Below are 18,791 nucleotides of genomic sequence, written 5' to 3'. Positions count from 1 at the left end.
TTTGCACAGTGAGAGGCCGAATTCACAAACATGAAGGTCTATCATATCAGCTACAGATGCAGTATTCTAGTACCTATTTCTGGTTACCTAAAATTTTGACTTCTTGGATGCAAGATCTATTTCCCATCAAGGTTTAAGTGCTTCACCACAGTTTTGCAAAATGATGATAAAGTCTGCAACACTATGTCTTTTGTAAAATATTCTGATTAAAGGAAAATCTACTCTGAAAAACTTGAGGAAATTCCAGAGGGGAAAGATCATTTTTTGTCAGTGGCACTGTGCAGTACCTGACTTAAAGTTACTACCAGCATGAACAGGAAAAGACTCTGAAAGGCATGAAAATATTACACAGGGACAGATCAGTTATCAGAGTACCAGTCAAACAGAGGACGGTCATTTCCCTGTTCTGCTTGGAACTCTCCAAGTGAACCTCCAAGGCATTATTTAAACTTTTGATAATGTAGTTCTTGTAAAGAGGATGTCAGCAGAGCTTGCCTCTCAGGAGTGTGAGAAAGTTAATGACTTTACAATTAAGGGATGCTGTGTAATAAAGCTAGGAAAGTAGCTCAGGGAGAGAACACACACTGAGAAAAGGAAAGGTGCGTCCTCACAAACGGTTACTTGTTGTCATGCAACCCCCTCCTTATTTAATTTAATAACTCGTATTTGTTAGTTGCTAATAACTTTATAAGCTTGCTAAAGACTTCACGTAAAAGCCTTCAAAAACGTGAATTACTTTCTAGGTCATCAAATTGTCAATGACTGGAATGTAGAGAACACATTTTTGTATGCCCACAACATTAAAATTTTACATCAATTGAAATCATAGTAAGATGAAATGTATGGGGAACAATTATTCATCCCCTCTTCCTTGGCATCAATAAGTGCTAGAAATTCCAAACTTCAATCAAAGCAATCAAGTGCTGACGATTTCTGTCCAAATGAATGCACTGATGGAACTAACGTGCACTATTTTAATAGATCTTTCCACAATACTTGTTTCTTAAGTAGCAAAACCTCTCTCTCTTTCTGCTAACCTCCTCAACCACATTGGTGCAAGACTGCACTCTTCACTAGCTCTACTAAAAAAGAATTAATTAACTCCCCACTCCATTCACTATTCCTACTGACATTATCACTGTCTTTCACTCTCCACTTCTACCACTTTATCTCCAGAAGTTCTGGGTATTATCTAGAAAGTTTTCATACAGTGGAGGAAGTTATGCTGTACTTCATGTAGGAGGTACTCACAGAAGAGAGCTGTTGTTTTTCCACATTCTCATCCAGAATTTATATTCCACTACGTCATCTTTGCGGTACATATTTATAGTAATAAACCAATGTAAAATAAAAGCTGCCATGAAATAAACCATAGTCTAGAGGAAGGTCCCTGCCTACAGCAGGGAGTTGGAACAAGATGATCTTAAAGGTCTCTTTCAACCCAAACCATTCTATGATTGTATAGTAATTCAAAACCTGCAAGGGATTTGCTTTCTCTCAAAGTGGCAAGTTACCTATTGGTCCAGGAGAAGGTATCTTTGGTCCACTGATCTCCAAGGCAGTTTGGTAGAAGTTTTCATTTTCTCCGTTAGCCCCTTCTTCTCCATTTCTCCCATTTGGCTCCTGGAGATCCAAGCTATCAGCTTTTGGTTTTTTTAAACGTTTGACCTGAAAAGTGATCTACCAAAAGGACAATATTGGCAAGGTTAACATTAAGACACATCACAAGAATTAGCTGCTCCAATACACTACCTGTTTTAGCCCAAGGATTCAATTCCAAAGATGCTATGATGAGATCTCATCTCCTCCCCATCTCAACTCATTCTCTGAGCCTGCTCATTTTTAATGCATCACACTACGCAAACAACATACAACTTCAAACTCTAGCCTAAGAGAAAACCAATTTGACTGCTGAAGAGCTGAAATGCATTTCTCATTACATATTTCCTTGGCAACATGATGACTACAGGTATTTTTGTTATCTTCATGCTAACTAGGACATTTGGTTAAAATCTTGTCTCCTTTGTAACTCTGTACAGGTAGCATGGAGGAACTCAGCAACATTCAACACCCAATCACCTGCTGTTGATAATCAATGATGTTAGTTTTAGTGGAAGCCTTTCCTTTAGAATGGACTGAAACTAATAGCTCATTTCACGTAAAACACAAACCAGCTCCGTGTAACCTACAGGGGAAGTTCCCAGAAACTGTCTTAGTATATCCCTCTGTAACAGTAAGTTGGTACAAGTTTTTTACAAACTCACCCAAACTTACCCATTCAGCTTCATCATCATCACCACAGTCCCCAAAACAGGAGCTTGCCAGGCCATCCTGAGCTCCCTTCTTTAGGACACGGATTCCCTGTAAGTCCATTCGACGACCTTTTACTTCCAGCGCCCCTTCAAAAGCTTCTTGAGGCCATGAGTTTTCAAACTCATCCACCAAAGCCAGCATCTCTTCAGACATCTGATCATCTTCTAAACTCTCCATTCCTTCTGAACCATTGCTTTCTGCAGTAACAGTGTCTAAAAGGGAATACCATAACCTCATTTTTTTGTAGCTTCATCCATAAGTTTTATTAAAAAAAAAAAAGGTTTGTTCATTTCTTTTTTCCCTGTGATCTGACTCTTTCATTTGCACAAACTAAATACTCCGTGCTGCATATGGAGAAAGGGACTGGAGAATACAGACTACATCCTTTACCTTGGAAAGCATCCTACCTTTGATTTCACTTTTCATGCCAGACTTGGAGAAGAACAGTAAATACCACAAACTAAGTTTTAAGGATCACTTTCCACTTTACAGGCAGAAGCGAATAATGTAGGTCCTCGGAGGAAGGAAGGCAGCTCTTCCAAAAAGTCTAGAAAATCATTCATCTGTCAGTACTGAATTTTAAGGCTGACTTACTTTCCAGTCTCAAGATGGAGGGATCTCTTAACGAATGTTGAGTAAGGATTTCTGTATCTTCTGTACCTCTCCCAGAGTGTCCTTCTGCCATTTCTGTGACTGACTCATGGTGGTCATCAAAGTATTTCTCCTTGTCATGACTACCTTCTGGACTCTTCTCATGACAGTGACCTGAAAGAGAGGAATTTATTGATACACCACATAAGACTTCTCCTTTTAGTCATAAATGCGCAATCTTGCAGTTGTTTACACACAGATTAGTAGTAGGGTTTCACAAAGTATCAAAGCCATTGCTTAGTGGAAAACAAAACCAACCAAAACAACCCTGCTCTGCCTTTTGACAAGGCAGATTACCTAAAAAAGTTACAGAAAATGTTTTTACCTACACACTGTGAATGACTAATGAAAGAAAACACAAGCATCTTTTGATAGGAAGCTGCACAGTACTTGAGAAACAACTGTGTGGTGGTAGCACTTTCAATGAGTGTTTCCAAAGATCTCAGATTTCCTAACTGTAATTCCTTGTCAGATTCTCAGGCACAGTGTCTAAAGGGCTGACCCCCTTCACTTCCCCAGAGTTCCACAGTTACAGGGACGTGCATCTCCATGTGGTGTGAGGGTTGGGAGCTGCCCTCACTTTGTGGCACAGCTACAGAGCCAAGACATGGGAAGCCTGTCACTAAGAAGTAAAGCAGATATTCCAAGTACTAAACTACTATTCTAAAATCCTTCCTTTCTCCTTCCAATCACTTACGAGTGAACACAGCTCATATACACAAGTGAATTAAGAAGCATGTAGCGAATCAAAGAGCCCATGCTAAATGCAAGATCCTCAAGTATGTTCCCTGCTCTACTTGTGAAAGCTATTTGTACTACAGACTGCATATGGAAAGCACTATTTTTCCAACTGGCAGCATGAATTACAAAGAATATGAATACGGCAGTTTTCTCCACACGATGATGCCATGTTACAAAGGAATATTTTTAATGCCTTGTTCTTCATCAGGCCAGCATGAAGGGGATGGTTCAACTCTCAGATAGGTGTCACCCGTTCCATTACTTGTCAGTGATGGAACATACACTGTATGCTCTGTACTTCTGCATGTCAACATTCAGGTAACACCTCTGGAGATGTCAAAAAACCAAACAAATAACTGTATTCACGAATTTTCCAGAAAAAGGTTCAGTAAAAACTAGTTTTCTGCCAAATATGAAAAGACAAGAAGGCCATTAGATAAGCAAACATTCAAACTAGAAGCTGATAACTTCAGAAACTGTCCTAACATCTACCACGTAATTATATTCTTCCCTTCCTACTTATCCTATTAGTGACTCTTTCTTCAATCCTGCCACATCTCCCTCTGTGCTGTCAATAAAAAAAAGTCATTGGTTTCTCTACAAAAAAAAACTCTTCAATCTATGGAGATCCTCATGTTTATTTCACGAAGAGTGGCATGCACAGAACACTAAAGCTTAAACAAGTCCCCCTGCCTGCCATCACAACCAGTCTGATTTTGATGCAAGGCAGGTGCTACTCAGTAATGTAATGACCACAACTCCCTTTGCTGAAGGTCAATTCATCATTAGTATGAAGGGGAATTAAAAAAAAAAAAGCAAAATGAACAACATATACAGACAGTTATTTTTGAGATAAAAACACCCCAAAAAAAACTAGAAATAGCAAGCGAGAGGGAAAAAAGGCACAATTCTACTTAAGACTAACCTTGCTAATATAAATTTACAAATACTAACTGCTAAAAACAGACTAAATGAGAGTGCTGGTTTTCTTGGGATTTGAGAGCTGCTATATATAGAAATCCGAGTGGCCTGATTTTTTGAAATTACTGCTTTCAGTTGCCTGATGTCACAGGAGGAAAAAAAGGCTGGCTGAAAAAAGAAGAGAAGGTCTTGGATGAGCTTACCATGGAGTGGTGGTATGGAAACACCGCCCACAGAACGTTACAGCTTGTATCAGCTGCATGCTTGCAAAGCAACAGGGAAGAACACCTAGTACAAGTTCCACCAAAGGAACAACGCAGCTCCAGGTTCCAGAAACATTCCCCAGCAGCAGAGCGTGACCCACGTCATTTCAATACCTACTGCACACCACCTTGTTGAAGGACAAAAGTGACCGCTGCCCTAGGAATGCTCAGTTATACAATATTCATTCTTATTCAGAAATATTCTGGTCGTCCAAATGTGCACATGTGAATTTTGGGTGTTAAGTCCAGACACAGGGATTACAATTACAAAACTTGTAGTCTAAAACCACTTCGCAGTACTTGATCCTCCAGCTTACTGCATGAAAATGTACTGAAGAAGGATCTCTTTGTTGCTCATTCATTTTCTGGGAGCAGATGTTGTGACTTTATATCCGAGCTCAGAAAGTCCAGATAAAAGTGTATCAGACTGTTCTACCTCATGTATTCTAAGACTCCGTTGTTACTCACCAGTCAGTGGAACAAAGATGTTACCAACACAACACATGTAGTCTTTTGCATTTTATATAACATTAATAATAATATAATTATAATAATAATTATTATTCATAAGAGAGGGAAATGCGACAAATAAATAATCTGACTGTGCCTATTTAATGAAAGAAATGGGAGAAAAAGAAATGAGAAAAGTTCATAAGCTATAAAGCAAATCCACTAGATAGAAAAAGCATCACAGATTCTAAAACAAAGCATGGAGATCCTTAAGATGAAAAGCAGAAAACAGTATTAGATGCTAGAAATCTCTATTCCTCATGTCATTTTAATCTGCTTAATTCCGGGGCTGATGTAGAAGTGCTTGTACAGCAACACATGGTCTCAACCACCCTGCCATGAAGGGACAGCATACATTTTAAGTACAGAAAAGATCTGATAAGGTCATCCTTTCCATCTAAAATTGATCACCTTGATTCTAAGGGCCCCTCTTCAATTTCCACCAAAGCTTTAGCACCTACTACAGACATTACAGCTAAAGAACCTCACAGCAAGAAGTCAAACTCCATGTTTCCTGATGCACACTCAAAACCATATTCTTCACAGAGAGATGCAGTGACAATAACTATCTTTTCCTATGAAGAGTGTTATATTACCCTTTAAACATGAAGATTAATAACAATCTCATTAGACCACATGAAAACTTTGGGGGTGCCTGCTGTTTCAGTGATACTGCATTTTTAGTATTAAATATATTCACTAGAGAAATGAAACTGAAGAATTGTCACCTATCATTCTATAGGACAAGTCCTGTCCAGTGCTCTTTGAGGAACCCTCTTTCAGGCAACATCTAAAACACGAGCTTTGACTTGGAGAGCTATAACAACTCTGGGGATTACATACTGCACAACCCAATTACCTTGATGTTTCAAGGTGAACAGACCATTTCATAAAGCTCCTGTGAGCTATTACCAGAAAACGTGTTATTCTGCCTGCATACAAAAAGATATTTGGTTGTAAAAGAAACTGATAATCTTTAGATCTAGGAATTTGTTAAAGGGAAAAAAAAACATCCAGGCCAGTTATTTTATGAGTTTTTTAAATCAATAGGATGAACAGTAACAAGGGAAGAGGAACATCTTTAGCAGCCATTGCTGCTCTGCTATACTGAATTATAAACTGTTATGCTTGTATTATGATTTTTGCTCTAAAACTCATGCATTCCTTTTCTTACTCATTTCTTTTAATTAAAAAAACAAACAAACACACACATTTAGACTTCAAAAAATAAAATAAAATCCCACGATTGAGCTCCGAAAGCAGAAACTGCAAACCACACTGCAATGATGGAACAGAGCTGTCACTGGAAACACAACAAATCCACCTGAGCTGCATGACTGAATGGTGCTCCAGTAGCTGTATCAAAGTTTTGTGCTTACCACACACTGAAGTGCAAAAATAACAACATATAACAAAGGGATTCCCAGTTTATTTTTAGAGAAAATGATTAACAGTGACAACTGGAGGTGGGAAGAAAAGTAGAAGCTTTTAATTAACAATTACCTGGCTATGCAATACTGATACAAGTGCTCAATGGGTCTATATTTAACTGAGGAAGAATACCCAAGCTTTACGACATATTCCCTCTATGCTCTAGGGCTCAGAAAAGACACAGAGCAGAAGGGCAGCCTGCATCTTCAGCAGCACAGAACTGCCAAAAGCCTTGTTGCACACTTGAAAAGCAAAGCAGTCCATTCAGCAGTTAAGTCTTGCCCACTGCTAGATTCAACAAGGCACGACTAGGTTTTGCAGTCCAAATACAAATGTACCTCCAGTATCTTTTACAGCTGTAACGTACTCCAGTAATGACTACAAATTGCCCCTGCCATCCACGTATCACCACTGTTACTATTCTGGAATAACAAAGGACAGAGAATAGTAAGTTGCTTCTCAGGCCAAGTATCTCTAGTCAGGTATCAATACTGATACTAGCTGAGAATGACAGCAGCCATGTCTCAACATCTGGACTAAGCTTTTGATATGTTTTCTGCCAAAATAGAAGCACCCTCTATTTTAAGCATTATTCCTTTCATAAAAACCCTCCTTTCCAAAATTGGGGTTACAGGATAAAACCAAAACAAACATCCTCCCCCCCAACCCCCTCAAAAAAAAAAAAAACAAAAAAAACCAAAACCTAAAAAAACTGTTTCAATATGATAGCGCAGGATGTTTTGCTAACCTAAGGTAAAAGCTTAACAAGCAGCAATGAAAAGCTCTATGAAAGTAGTAGCAAGCATTGTAAAAGTTTCATAAATCCCTACCTCATCTTAAGTTCCTCCCCTAGAAGAGCAGTCAGTAGCAACCTCCTCAAAGATGCAGGGGGGCATACTCAAACCCAGTAGTCGTAAGAGTGCGCTACATAACAAGCTTTGGTTCGATGCATAGCAAACAACAGAACAATTTACACGGTCAGAGTTTAGACTCATGCACACAAAATGAAGCATTCATTTTTAAAAATTATTTATTCCAATAATGGATTTTCAATTAAGAGGATTATATTGTAAAACAACTGCACTCACTTGTAGCGAAATAGTTTTAAAATGTGATTTGTAACCAAAAGATGCCTCTAAATTGGCTTAGCTATAGATTTGAAGATTAGCTATTTGTCTCATTACAACAGCTTTGAGTAAAGCTTTAAAAACACACAGATGCCAACCATACACGGTCAGATCTCTTCATGCTGATAGAAACACCTCAACATTGTGTAACAGATTAGTCCCTAATGCAGACACCACATTTTCTTTATGAAATATAAGTCATTAAATACACACACACACACACACACAAAATAGGAAGACATACCTGCTTAAACTTGATCACAGTGCAAGGGACATGACTGCTAAACTTCTAGAAGAATTCAGCAGTGTATACCATGTAGTAGAACAGAACACTTCAAACTAAACAACCCCGAAACACCTCTTTCATAACTAAGAACAGGCAGGGAAAATCAAGGAAGTTGACTATCTAAAGCCTTCACTGTGCTCCTTCCTCACTGTCCATTACAATAAGAGGTTTTGCTTTTGCTTTATTATGAGGCATACCTAGAAGCCATAACTTGCTCTATGATGCCTAGGAATAGTATCCAAAATACAGAAACATCTAAATTGAAATTCTCAAATCCTGTCAGTCAGTAAGTGAGATTGCAATATATGTCATTCAGAGTATGATGGCAGAGTAGCAAGGTAAGCAGCATGCCAGCCTGAATTTCAGTTTGTGCTTCAGAAATAGCAGCTTTTTTTTTTTTTTGAGAAAGAGAGAGAGACAGGGGGAGAGAGTAAGAGAAACAAGTACATATGAATTTCAAAGATTAAGGTTTGTCCTCAGTGAGTTCTCCTGCATGCTTAGGTATTTTTTTTTCTCATGTCATATAAAATACCTACTTATTTCTTAACATTAAATGCCCACTACAACAGATCATAGCACAACATATGCTGTGACAACTAAATGGCCAGTATTTGGTTCCTTGATTTCACATAATATACTTCCGAAGTAGGCTTGGATTAAGCCATGGAAATTCTTATTTTAAGTATTGTTATCATAAAACAGAGACATTGTCTCATGTTTGTTTTGCTCTTTTTCTTGTCTTCTCTCCATGTTCAGCCCTATATACCTCTCAAACTAAACATTAAATATTTTGCATGACTCAAGCCCAACCCTTAGATCCCCTATTTACGTTCAATATCTACGAACTGAAGTTTAAAAAGGACTAAACACAGGAGTAGCCCATTCTTTAAAAATGAACAGCTAGCAGTTACTCATAATGGGGTTAGCTAACTTTCCACTTTTCTCACCATGCTGACACTGGAAAGCCTGATTTTCATTATACACCTGCTGGGTGTATAATGGTGTTATGCACGTAGATTTAACTACCGCAGTCTGTAAGGTTTGTGCTACATGGTGAATTTAAAAGGGTTTCTGGAATGAACTGATTTTGCATTTTTAAGAAAATAGTTTTGATAGGTTGTATTTTATGTTCATCTGTGCATCTTTTCTCTACATTACACTCTTTAACCAGAGCAGATTAATGGTAAATACTAACCCACAACAATTCACAGATTTGTTTGGGACAAATATCTGCACAATCTTACTGAAGATCAAAGCACAGAGACACAGACACACTCAAATAACAAAGGAAGTTGTTGACTTGCCAGGCAAGTGTGCCCCTTACTAAGATAGCTTCTAAGTGTTCGTTCAGCTGTTTGTCTGACAGGTTATATTTTACACAATTCCTTAAAAAGAGCAAAGTTATTGCTCCAGATGAAATAGACAAAAATCAATCCTTGTTTTGATGGAGCAATGAAGAACAAGCAGAAATTGGATTAGCCTTTTCTAGAATCCAGGCAGGAAACTCTTGCAGAAAACGAAGTTAGACAAGAATATTGCCAATTGCCCCAGCTTAGGATTCAAGAGGAAAACACTCTCCTCGCAATGCCAGTATTGTACAAACCAATAAAGCAGGCCCTGCAAAAATACAGGGATTTTTGGAAGAATTTCCTGCCTCCCCAGAACTGCTGCATCCAAGAAGTATCTATTTCTTCATCTGGGGAAACTGGAATTGTCCTAGTTTTGGTCACTAGTAGCCGGAATGAATGATAGATTTCAAGCTTTGAGGATAATCAGAGCACAGCAGATTCTCACATGAATCAGGCAACCAACCTTAAAAGGAAAAACAAATCAATAAAGTAGACAGATCAGGGGTAGTTAAGTGTCTGGCACTCCATGGCTCAGCATGCAGTGCTCATTTTAATCTGAACACATGGCATCACATGCTGCTTTGAGACAATCTCAACATGGCTCATTACAGGCTGAAGGTACACATCACCACTTTAGAAGTTCTCAGATTTAAGCCAAGTGAATACAGCCTACAAGGTATTGGCAAGTTGTTAATGAGACTAAACAATGCCTTGTCAATTCCCCCACACACAGGGGCCAGGCCACATGCTCTTTTCCTTCCAAATATGCTTTAACCAACTCACTAATTCAGCCTATGCAGTTTTACTACACAGTTGTTCACACAAACACATCTGCCTTGAGATGTAGTTAGGGAACTACCCCTAAAAAGCCTTTGAAACATATGTAGTTGATGCAGCTTTTACAAAAGGTCTAGCTGCATGCAAGAAATCACCCCTGGCTAATGCAGCCTCCTAAAAGGAGATGAAGGCAGACAGTAGCACAAAAAAAATCACCAAGAGCATTGCAGAGAAACATTAATACACCTGAAAACTAAAAATGAAGGTATCGAGTTCTGAAAGATTCAGTCAGAAAGGGAATCTTTCCTCTTTCATCCTAACCCCTGATGATCAATTCTCCTATTACATGAACATGTAATTATGTTGAAGTAACAGAAAGATCCAGATAGTATATGAGGAAGAATCATTTGTGCTATGAAGGCAGACAAAAATGGGAACTGTCATACTATATTTAATCTAATACTGTACTACTTTCCCTTTCAGTGTTAATAGTTTTGCATCTGTAAACTCTCACTGAACTCTCCACCATGCTATCCCCATCTCCTTAGTCCTGCAGCTGAGAGAATGGCTTTTTTCTCTTTCCTCCACTGCCAGTTTGTGGTCTTCTGGTCCTGAGAAAAGACAGAATGAATACAGAACACTATATTTTGCAGATATTCAGATGGTACAAAGTGACAATAGTGAGTTTTGAGAGCAGCTGTTAGATACACCATTATCCCGCAAATAAGCAGAGTAAGCACATAAGCTAGCAAGACAGGCTTTGCACATTGTACAGAAATCATTTGATGTGAGCATAAAAGGAGTCTGTAGACCAAGTTCACTCACATCATCAGCTTGTTTGACAAATGCAATAGAGAAGGACATCTGAGGAACACAATCTTAAAACAGCATGCACTGTCTGGTGGATACAGGAGCCTTTAAGGTACACAACAGCTTTCCAACAAGCACTAGCTTGGAAGCAGTGTGCATGGACTATGAAGAATATGAAACAGGTAGTAGCTAGAAATGCCATGTTTAACACAGTGCTACATTATTTGATTCTTAAGGTGAGGAATCAACATCTATACTTCTCTGCACAGTATTGAAGACAAAAACAGTTGGAGCATTGGAAAGCAAAGATTTCTTTCAAAGCAGCATGGCTTTTCACTTTTCTGTAAGGCAAGTTCCTTTACTTTCAACTTCGTTCAGCGACTCAAGAGAAACTAGACGAAGACTTTTCAGGGAAAGGTTTAATTTACACAGCAGATACCAAATAAAATAGTAAGAAGTATTACAGAGCCCCCTGGGAAAGAAACATGCTTCTAAACGCAACAGTTTGTAAGCTTAGAAAAGAGATTTATCCTCTGACAACAACATATCTACTCAAAATCTTCCATATCACAGCACCGAAACTCTATGAATTCCATATATATCCCAGCAAAGTCGGATGGTAGGAACTGATTCTCCTCTTGCTGTGCTAGCAGAGCTGAAATGGTCACACAACACTGAAACAAGAATTAGATCTCATTTTTGCCACAGAGCACAATCCCACATACGGTTTTTTAAGGACCTCCCTGTCAGAGATGCAGCTGACAGTAGCAGACACCTCCACCGAAAGTGGCCCTCTTTCTCTGTCTCCCACCTGCCTGCATCAGATGTCATACCTTCATTCTACACGTAACCTCCCCTTACTCCTTTAGCACTGCTGAACTCAACGTAGGTCACCCAGATTCCAACAGCTCCTTCACATGACCTTATATCTGCTGCCAGGGATACTTGAGAAAGACTCCAGCTCCATTCTTAGATCCCCATGAAGCTCACTGGGCACAGCGTCCTTACTTGTGTGCACGGGGGGTGTGGAAACAAGCCACGCAGAATTTTACTTCAACTGACAAGAGTAACTGCAGAACTGCTCCTGTTTAAGACAGGACCCAGTTTCTGTATGGAGCTACCTGGTTATTAAGTGACAACACAAACATCTGCCATGACATGTTTCTAGAAGCTTTAACGTGCACTTTGCATGTTCAGTAGAAATCCCTGTGTTTGAAAAATCTACTGTGGGAGACCATTCTTTTTGCACCAGTGAACTTTCCCATAAGACTGCAGTGAGAGTAAGAGTAACACAAAAACAAATGGTCACAGACCCAATCCCTCCCATTAATGTACTCAAATAAATAAAAATACTAACATTAAATGATAGCTTAAAGGTGTTTCAGGAGAACTAAAGAATTCCGCTTTGACATGACAAGCAAGATAAAGAAAGAAAAAGTAGTGTTCAGTTCCAGAATTCTATTCAATTGGCAGATTCTGGACTTAAATTAAGAATGCTTAAGAATGTACAAAATGAGTATTTCACATCTCTGCTTTAGCACACCATATTGTAAAGGAAACATATGTTTGTCCTGGAATATCAGGGCCTTTGTTTAGTGTTTGAGTAGCTAAAACTGCTATATGAAACCTGAAGCAATTGCAGCTAATAAGTTAAGATTTGAAGGCTTCAACTGTGATGTTGATTTAAATTATTTATTTAATCTGCCCATGTAAATGGGATTTTAAGCGGAGATTCTCTCTTCAGGTGAGCCTCTCCCTTGTCAGGTCTATGTACTTGAAGGTCAGAACTTACTAACTTTGTGGGACTTAAATGTGCTAGGAAATAAAGGAAAACGTATACACTTAAGTGCTCAAATACCTTTTTCCTCATGTTCTATTTTAAGATGAAGCAGATGAAATAAACCAAGAGTTATGATTTCATATGGTATGGGGTATTTGCACCACAAGAGGGCACTAAGCCCACATTTAAAGCACTGTCGCTAAGCTGAACACATCACAGAGCTCAGAACGTGAACAAGTACGCGCTGCTTCTACAAACTTACATACTCACTACATACAAGTACTTGGAGATCTTGACAGTGTATAAAGAGAAATTCCTTGCTCTCAGTGCCTCTATTTCCAGAAGGGTTGCACAAAGCTTTTTGTAAAAGCACTATCCTACCAAGTAATGAAACAGTAAGATTAGAGACACTCAAAGCTTAAACATGTTACACTTCATGTATTAGTAGAATGGTATTCCAGATGTTTAAGATCTTGAATTTTGATCTTGACTAAAAGAACACGAAGGGCATGAGCTCTCACGTGCGTGAAGTGATTTGAGTTTGAGAAACAAACTTATGTCTAAAACAGAAATAGAAAAAAAACAGCATGAGGCAGCAGTGCAGGCAGGAACATACTAGCAAGCATCCAGTAAGTCAGCATCAGTGCACCAACTTTAAGTCCTGTACTAACAACAAATGTCCCAGTGTGCTTCAGAAAACTCCCGTTTCACTTGTATGAAATATCCATGACACATAATGCAACCCAATACCAGATCACAAATTCAAACTTTTGATCCTATATTCAATTCACTGCACCATGCACATGACTCCTCCGAGCATTTGCTGCAAGAGCGTGCAGCCTAAAGCACAGGCAGCCCTACTATTGTTACTTTCAAAAATCTTGAAGAAATGCTCAAAGTAATTAGACCAGAGACAATACTTGACATTCCAATTTCTGGGTGATTTTTTTTTTCAGTGGACCAGGTACTGCAAAACAGCTCTTCTTTAGCTCTCAAAGGAGACGGAGGAGGTAAATATCAGTTTTGGAGACTCACCTTCAACTTTCCCATAGCCTGTCAAGTTTCCTTTCAAGTCTGATGAGAGGAAGAGCAGGGGAAAAATATTTCCCCAAACCATATGAAAATAAGATTTGTCTGCCTTTTCATTTAATTCTCATTTTTTATTTAAACCACAAATCATCACCAAAGCTGAATTAGCCAGCGTGTTTATTTTACACTCTGCAGAAGAACGTACAAAGAACGTTTACACTATTTGTCAGGTTCACGCTTTCAGGTTTTTCTTGCACCCAGACAAAAGATGACCTAAAGGGTATTAGAGATAAAAATGAAAGAGAGAGAAATATTAAGACAGAAGGAGTCCCATGAAAAAGCAAAAATATAAATAAAGAGGAGAATACTTAAATACTACAATTCTGAGTCAGAAAGTGACCCCCAAGATGTGCTTTCATACCTATTGCTACTTTAACCAAATAGCACTCAGTTCTCTGCAAAACTGGCATGTTGTAAATTAGTGAAAATGCAGGAGGCCATAAAACATACTATTATTCTACTGACACAGACCTGGAATAGCAACTACAGTAAAATAATCCATATTTAGGAGGTATATAAGGCCTCTGGCCTGCATTTAGGCAGCCTAATTCTAGATGATAAATCAAAGGAAGCTTTTTCCATGTTTCTCACCTGGATGTGGAATTATAGAACAATACAAGAGACAAAACAGTAACAACAACAACAAAAAAAACCCAACAGAGAAAGACCTAGTAATACTAAAAATCAAAAGCATTGCTCTCACATGTTCTTTCACAAGGGAAGAAGATACTTTAGTGACAATTTGCAAGAAATCTGGGTTATTAAGCATATCCATAAATGTTCTTTAAGACTGCTTGTGACCAGCATATTAGCTATGTGCAAGACCAGGGAAAGTACTGGAAATATTTAGTGAGACCTACAGAAACAAAACCTGTCTCCAATAGCTATTTGTGGGGGATTTTATTCAAGTAGATACTAAGAGCAATAAAGCATTATGCCTCAACTTTTTAAAAGTATTTTAACTGGGAGAGATTGGGTTCAAACACATTCTTTTTATAGATTTTTGTGAGTTTAGAAGCAGTGAACACAGACCACATATAAACAAAATAATACTGTACTGACATCACTCAGTCTATTCCATGAAGACTGAACACTATAAAATGACATCCAATGGACTGAACACAGTGGAAGGATAAGAAAATTAGAGCTGCTCTTTGCCAATTTCTTCAGCTTTGAGAAAACAAATCCATCTGACTGTAAAATTTGAAAAGATGTACAAAGGGGCTGTTGAGTACCTGAGCCGTACATTTCTCTAAGCATTCCTCATTTACCAGTAAGAGCTATCAGTCAGGCTGTTAAGGTATTACTGACATACTCAGGCAGTAATCTGCACTCACTGGTAGCCCTCTAGATATTTAAGAAGCCATCCTCAAGCACTTCTTAATGGACCATAACTCTTCCATTAAAAGCAGTGCCTCAACCTCGGTCCTCAGAGGGAGAATACACTACAAAGCAAAAAGGAGAATGCTTGAAAAGCAGCAGCACAGTAAACATGAATTCCAGGTGCACCACTCAAGGCAGATATGGACAGTACTTCACTCACAGTCCATCTTTCAGCAACTGCTTACCACTGCATACAGAAGAGGTGATGTTGTAGAGAAAAGGGTAGAACTGCAGACAGCGGATCATTTTCAGGCTGCTTTCACACTCCAAACACTTGGTAGTCAAATCCAGTGCATGTCTGAAGGCCTGTAGGGCTCCACTAATGTTGTTCAGAGCCAGATAGGCATTTCCCAGGCTCAAAAAAGTCAGGGGCTATGAAGAAAAGAGCAACACACCTCAGCATAAGTATGTTTAGCAGCTGAAATGGAAACTAACTAGGCAAAACTCTTGCCAACCCACACCCTCCCCAGTTTGTCTGGAAGGAATTTGGAAAACTTCTTCAGTAAGGATTGCCTATTCTTCAAACACAGAACTAACAGCTTGATGCATTTGTGCTAAACAAAAGCTGTTCTGACATAAGGTTGTCTTCTGGATTCCAACTCTCCACGATGAAAACCAGCTGTTAAATACATGCTGAGATGAAGCATTAAATACTTATCTATAAACCATCACAAACAAAATGGTCACTGCACAGAACAGCAATAGCTAAACTTAAATGTTTGAAGATATCTTAGAACTACTAGAAGTCAGCAAAAGCATAGAAATATTACTACAGCTCTAGAAGGACAGATGCATTTCATTTGTCAATAATATTCAGCACTTACTTGAGCAGAACTGGGCTACTGAAAACATCAATTTCACACTAGCTTAGAGATGAACATTTATTTTCAACTCTTTATAAAACTTCATATTTTTGCCCTCTGCTTTTGGCAAGTCTCTGCATAACATCCATTGGTGAAGTACAGATTACAAACACCCTTTTCACTGGATAGAATTTAATCAGCAAATATAGGCACAAAGTGAAACATTACTTTTTATTTGTTGACTGAAAACAATCACACACACAAAAAAATAATAGTTAATATAACGCTATAATAATGACTATAATATTGTAACATAGTTGTTTTAGTTGTTTTTTCCCATACAAGTAATTTTACATTCATTATCTGAAAATTTGGAGACTGACCAACAGCTTCATATTTGCCAGACTCAGCTTCTATCATTAAGCATTATTCAGAAAATCATGCAACTTGAGCAACTGCATTCTAATTTATTTATTTATTTATACAAATTTGTGCTCACAGAGCACACACTTAACTCCTGCATCTGTAATTCATTTTGATTTATATCTACTTTTCATTATATTCCAGGAAGTTTCATTTGAGTGCAGATTTTCCTGCCAATTTTTTAAAACAGTATTTTTTTTACAGGACTGTGACTGACTGAAAAAAATAAGAGCAGGCATTTCTGTAGTAGGCAAGACTCACCAACATTTTTGAGGAAAGCCCTAATCCAGGCAGTGTGATCCTTCGTTAACTTTCAGTGTTGTGCTTTCAAGTGTTCCTCTCAAGGCACATGTCTTTTTTTTTTTCATAACTCCTTTCTGCACTCCTACCTGCAACTCACATTGGCCAGATCCCTTTACACTAGAAAAGCTTATGCCACTTGTTGCATTTAAGTGCTAGGTGCCTGATAGACTGGTGGGTTACAGCCCTCTGTTCACCTCGGTGCAGAAGTACAAGCATGGGAAATATTAGCTTTCACTTCTTACAGAAGTATCGCAAATTTAATACCAAATCACTTGCCAAATAAAAGGCGGTGTGACACAGATACATACACACCAATCTAAGTTCAGGTCCCACCTCAATTTAATTCTTTTTCTTCTTCTCTCCATTTCACAATTGCTCTGGCCAGTTCCACAGTTTAATCAGTTTACATGGTGAGTTTCTACGTTAGATAGGTGCCCATCTGCAAAATGTCTATAATGTTACTATTCAGGAATGAAAAAACTGTTTTGAATCTACAACTGGAAGTAAAGGCAAAAGAACTCCAACACAGGTTTATACCCAGCTACATACCTTAAATCTAGGGACAAATAAAACTGTATATAATAAAAACTACAAAAACAAGTGGCAGATAAAGATGTCTATGCAGCCTAAGACCTTCAAGACACATCTGCTGCTTTAAGAGTTTCTTTTTTTTCCAAACCAAGGTAGAACAACACCATCAGAATCTCTTTTTAAGGTGACAGAGTTCCCAAAACATCATGATTGGATTCCTTTGAGCCACTGGTGATGCAGGTTTTTGTAAACAAGAACCTGTCATCTATATAGAAGCATTATGTTCCAGATGTGTATGTTCTCAGTAACCAGCACCAACTGGTTAGAACAAGAATGTAAATGAAAATTAACACTCCTTTCAAACCACAAGCTGGAAGCTAATCAGCATACTTCAGGTAAGTCATCACAGTTACATAACATGTATCTAACCAAGTAACGGAAAGGCACCCACTGCTGAACTAACACAAAAAAACATCGTCTTACCTCAGAGGCATTGATGGCCAAAGCCTGAAGCAAGAGCCTGCTGGCATCCAAATGAAGACCATAATGAATCAAGAGGTTAGCAAGATTGACCAGAGGGATGTCCTGATAGTCATGTGGAGCCAAATTAAATGCTTTTTGCAAACAGGTGACAGCAAAGGTGCTATTTCCAACTGCACGCCAGTACAATCCTGCTTCATTAAGCACAAGCCATAGAGGATCTTGAGGCTACAGGAGAATTAGAATGAAAATACCCACAGAGGTGTTTCAGGGAGACAGAAGTGACTGCTGTCTGGTAAAAACAAAAAAACCTCACTTCTGCACACTGTCTAACTAGGTACACATTACAAGTTGCTTTGTTCACAGCTTGAGTTTTATCAGGGCAGAGAAGTTAGTGAACTGATGCAACTCACAGTCTGCACTGTAATTTAGCAGGACCTGTTGCTCACACCATTTACTTGTACGACTATCTTACAATGTAACCACAAAATCCCTTAAAACACACAACTGACAATGGTTAGTTTGCTTCAGAAGAACATTTGTGAGCCGCTTCGGAGTCTTAAAATTACATCAACATGGGTCTGTGAAAAGATGTTACCAATCTGAAGGTCAATCCCTTTCCAACTACTAGTTAGATGTGCTTCCAGGTCCTATATCCTACATCAAGATGTTTTAAGGTTTCAAAGTTGTTTTTTCTTAAATTTAGTTATCTCTGCATGTTTTATGAATAGATGTCAACATGACACGCATGAGATGCTGCTTAAAGTAAAACAGCAAGTGACAAGTGAAGGCATGTGTAATAACAGAGAAAGCATCAAAT

At 38.5% G+C, this 18,791-nt stretch overlaps 1 protein-coding gene across 1 annotated transcript in view; it reads right to left on the bottom strand.

Moving 5' to 3' along the window:
- Positions 1 to 18,791, bottom strand: part of TTC17 (tetratricopeptide repeat domain 17) — a 51,151-nt gene that overhangs the window by 9,311 nt on the left and 23,049 nt on the right. Inside the window, exons 17-21 of the mRNA XM_048948303.1 lie at positions 17,975 to 18,199; positions 15,617 to 15,803; positions 2,908 to 3,078; positions 2,275 to 2,525; positions 1,515 to 1,680 (exon numbers count right to left, since the gene is read on the bottom strand). Of these exons, the coding sequence (XP_048804260.1) occupies positions 1,515 to 1,680; positions 2,275 to 2,525; positions 2,908 to 3,078; positions 15,617 to 15,803; positions 17,975 to 18,199 (1,000 nt within the window). The remainder of the gene's footprint in view (positions 1 to 1,514; positions 1,681 to 2,274; positions 2,526 to 2,907; positions 3,079 to 15,616; positions 15,804 to 17,974; positions 18,200 to 18,791) is intronic.

This window comes from Lagopus muta, chromosome 6, assembly GCF_023343835.1.
Source record: "Lagopus muta isolate bLagMut1 chromosome 6, bLagMut1 primary, whole genome shotgun sequence".
NCBI classification, from domain to species: Eukaryota; Metazoa; Chordata; class Aves; order Galliformes; family Phasianidae; genus Lagopus; species Lagopus muta.
This window is presented reverse-complemented; position numbering and strand designations above follow the sequence as displayed.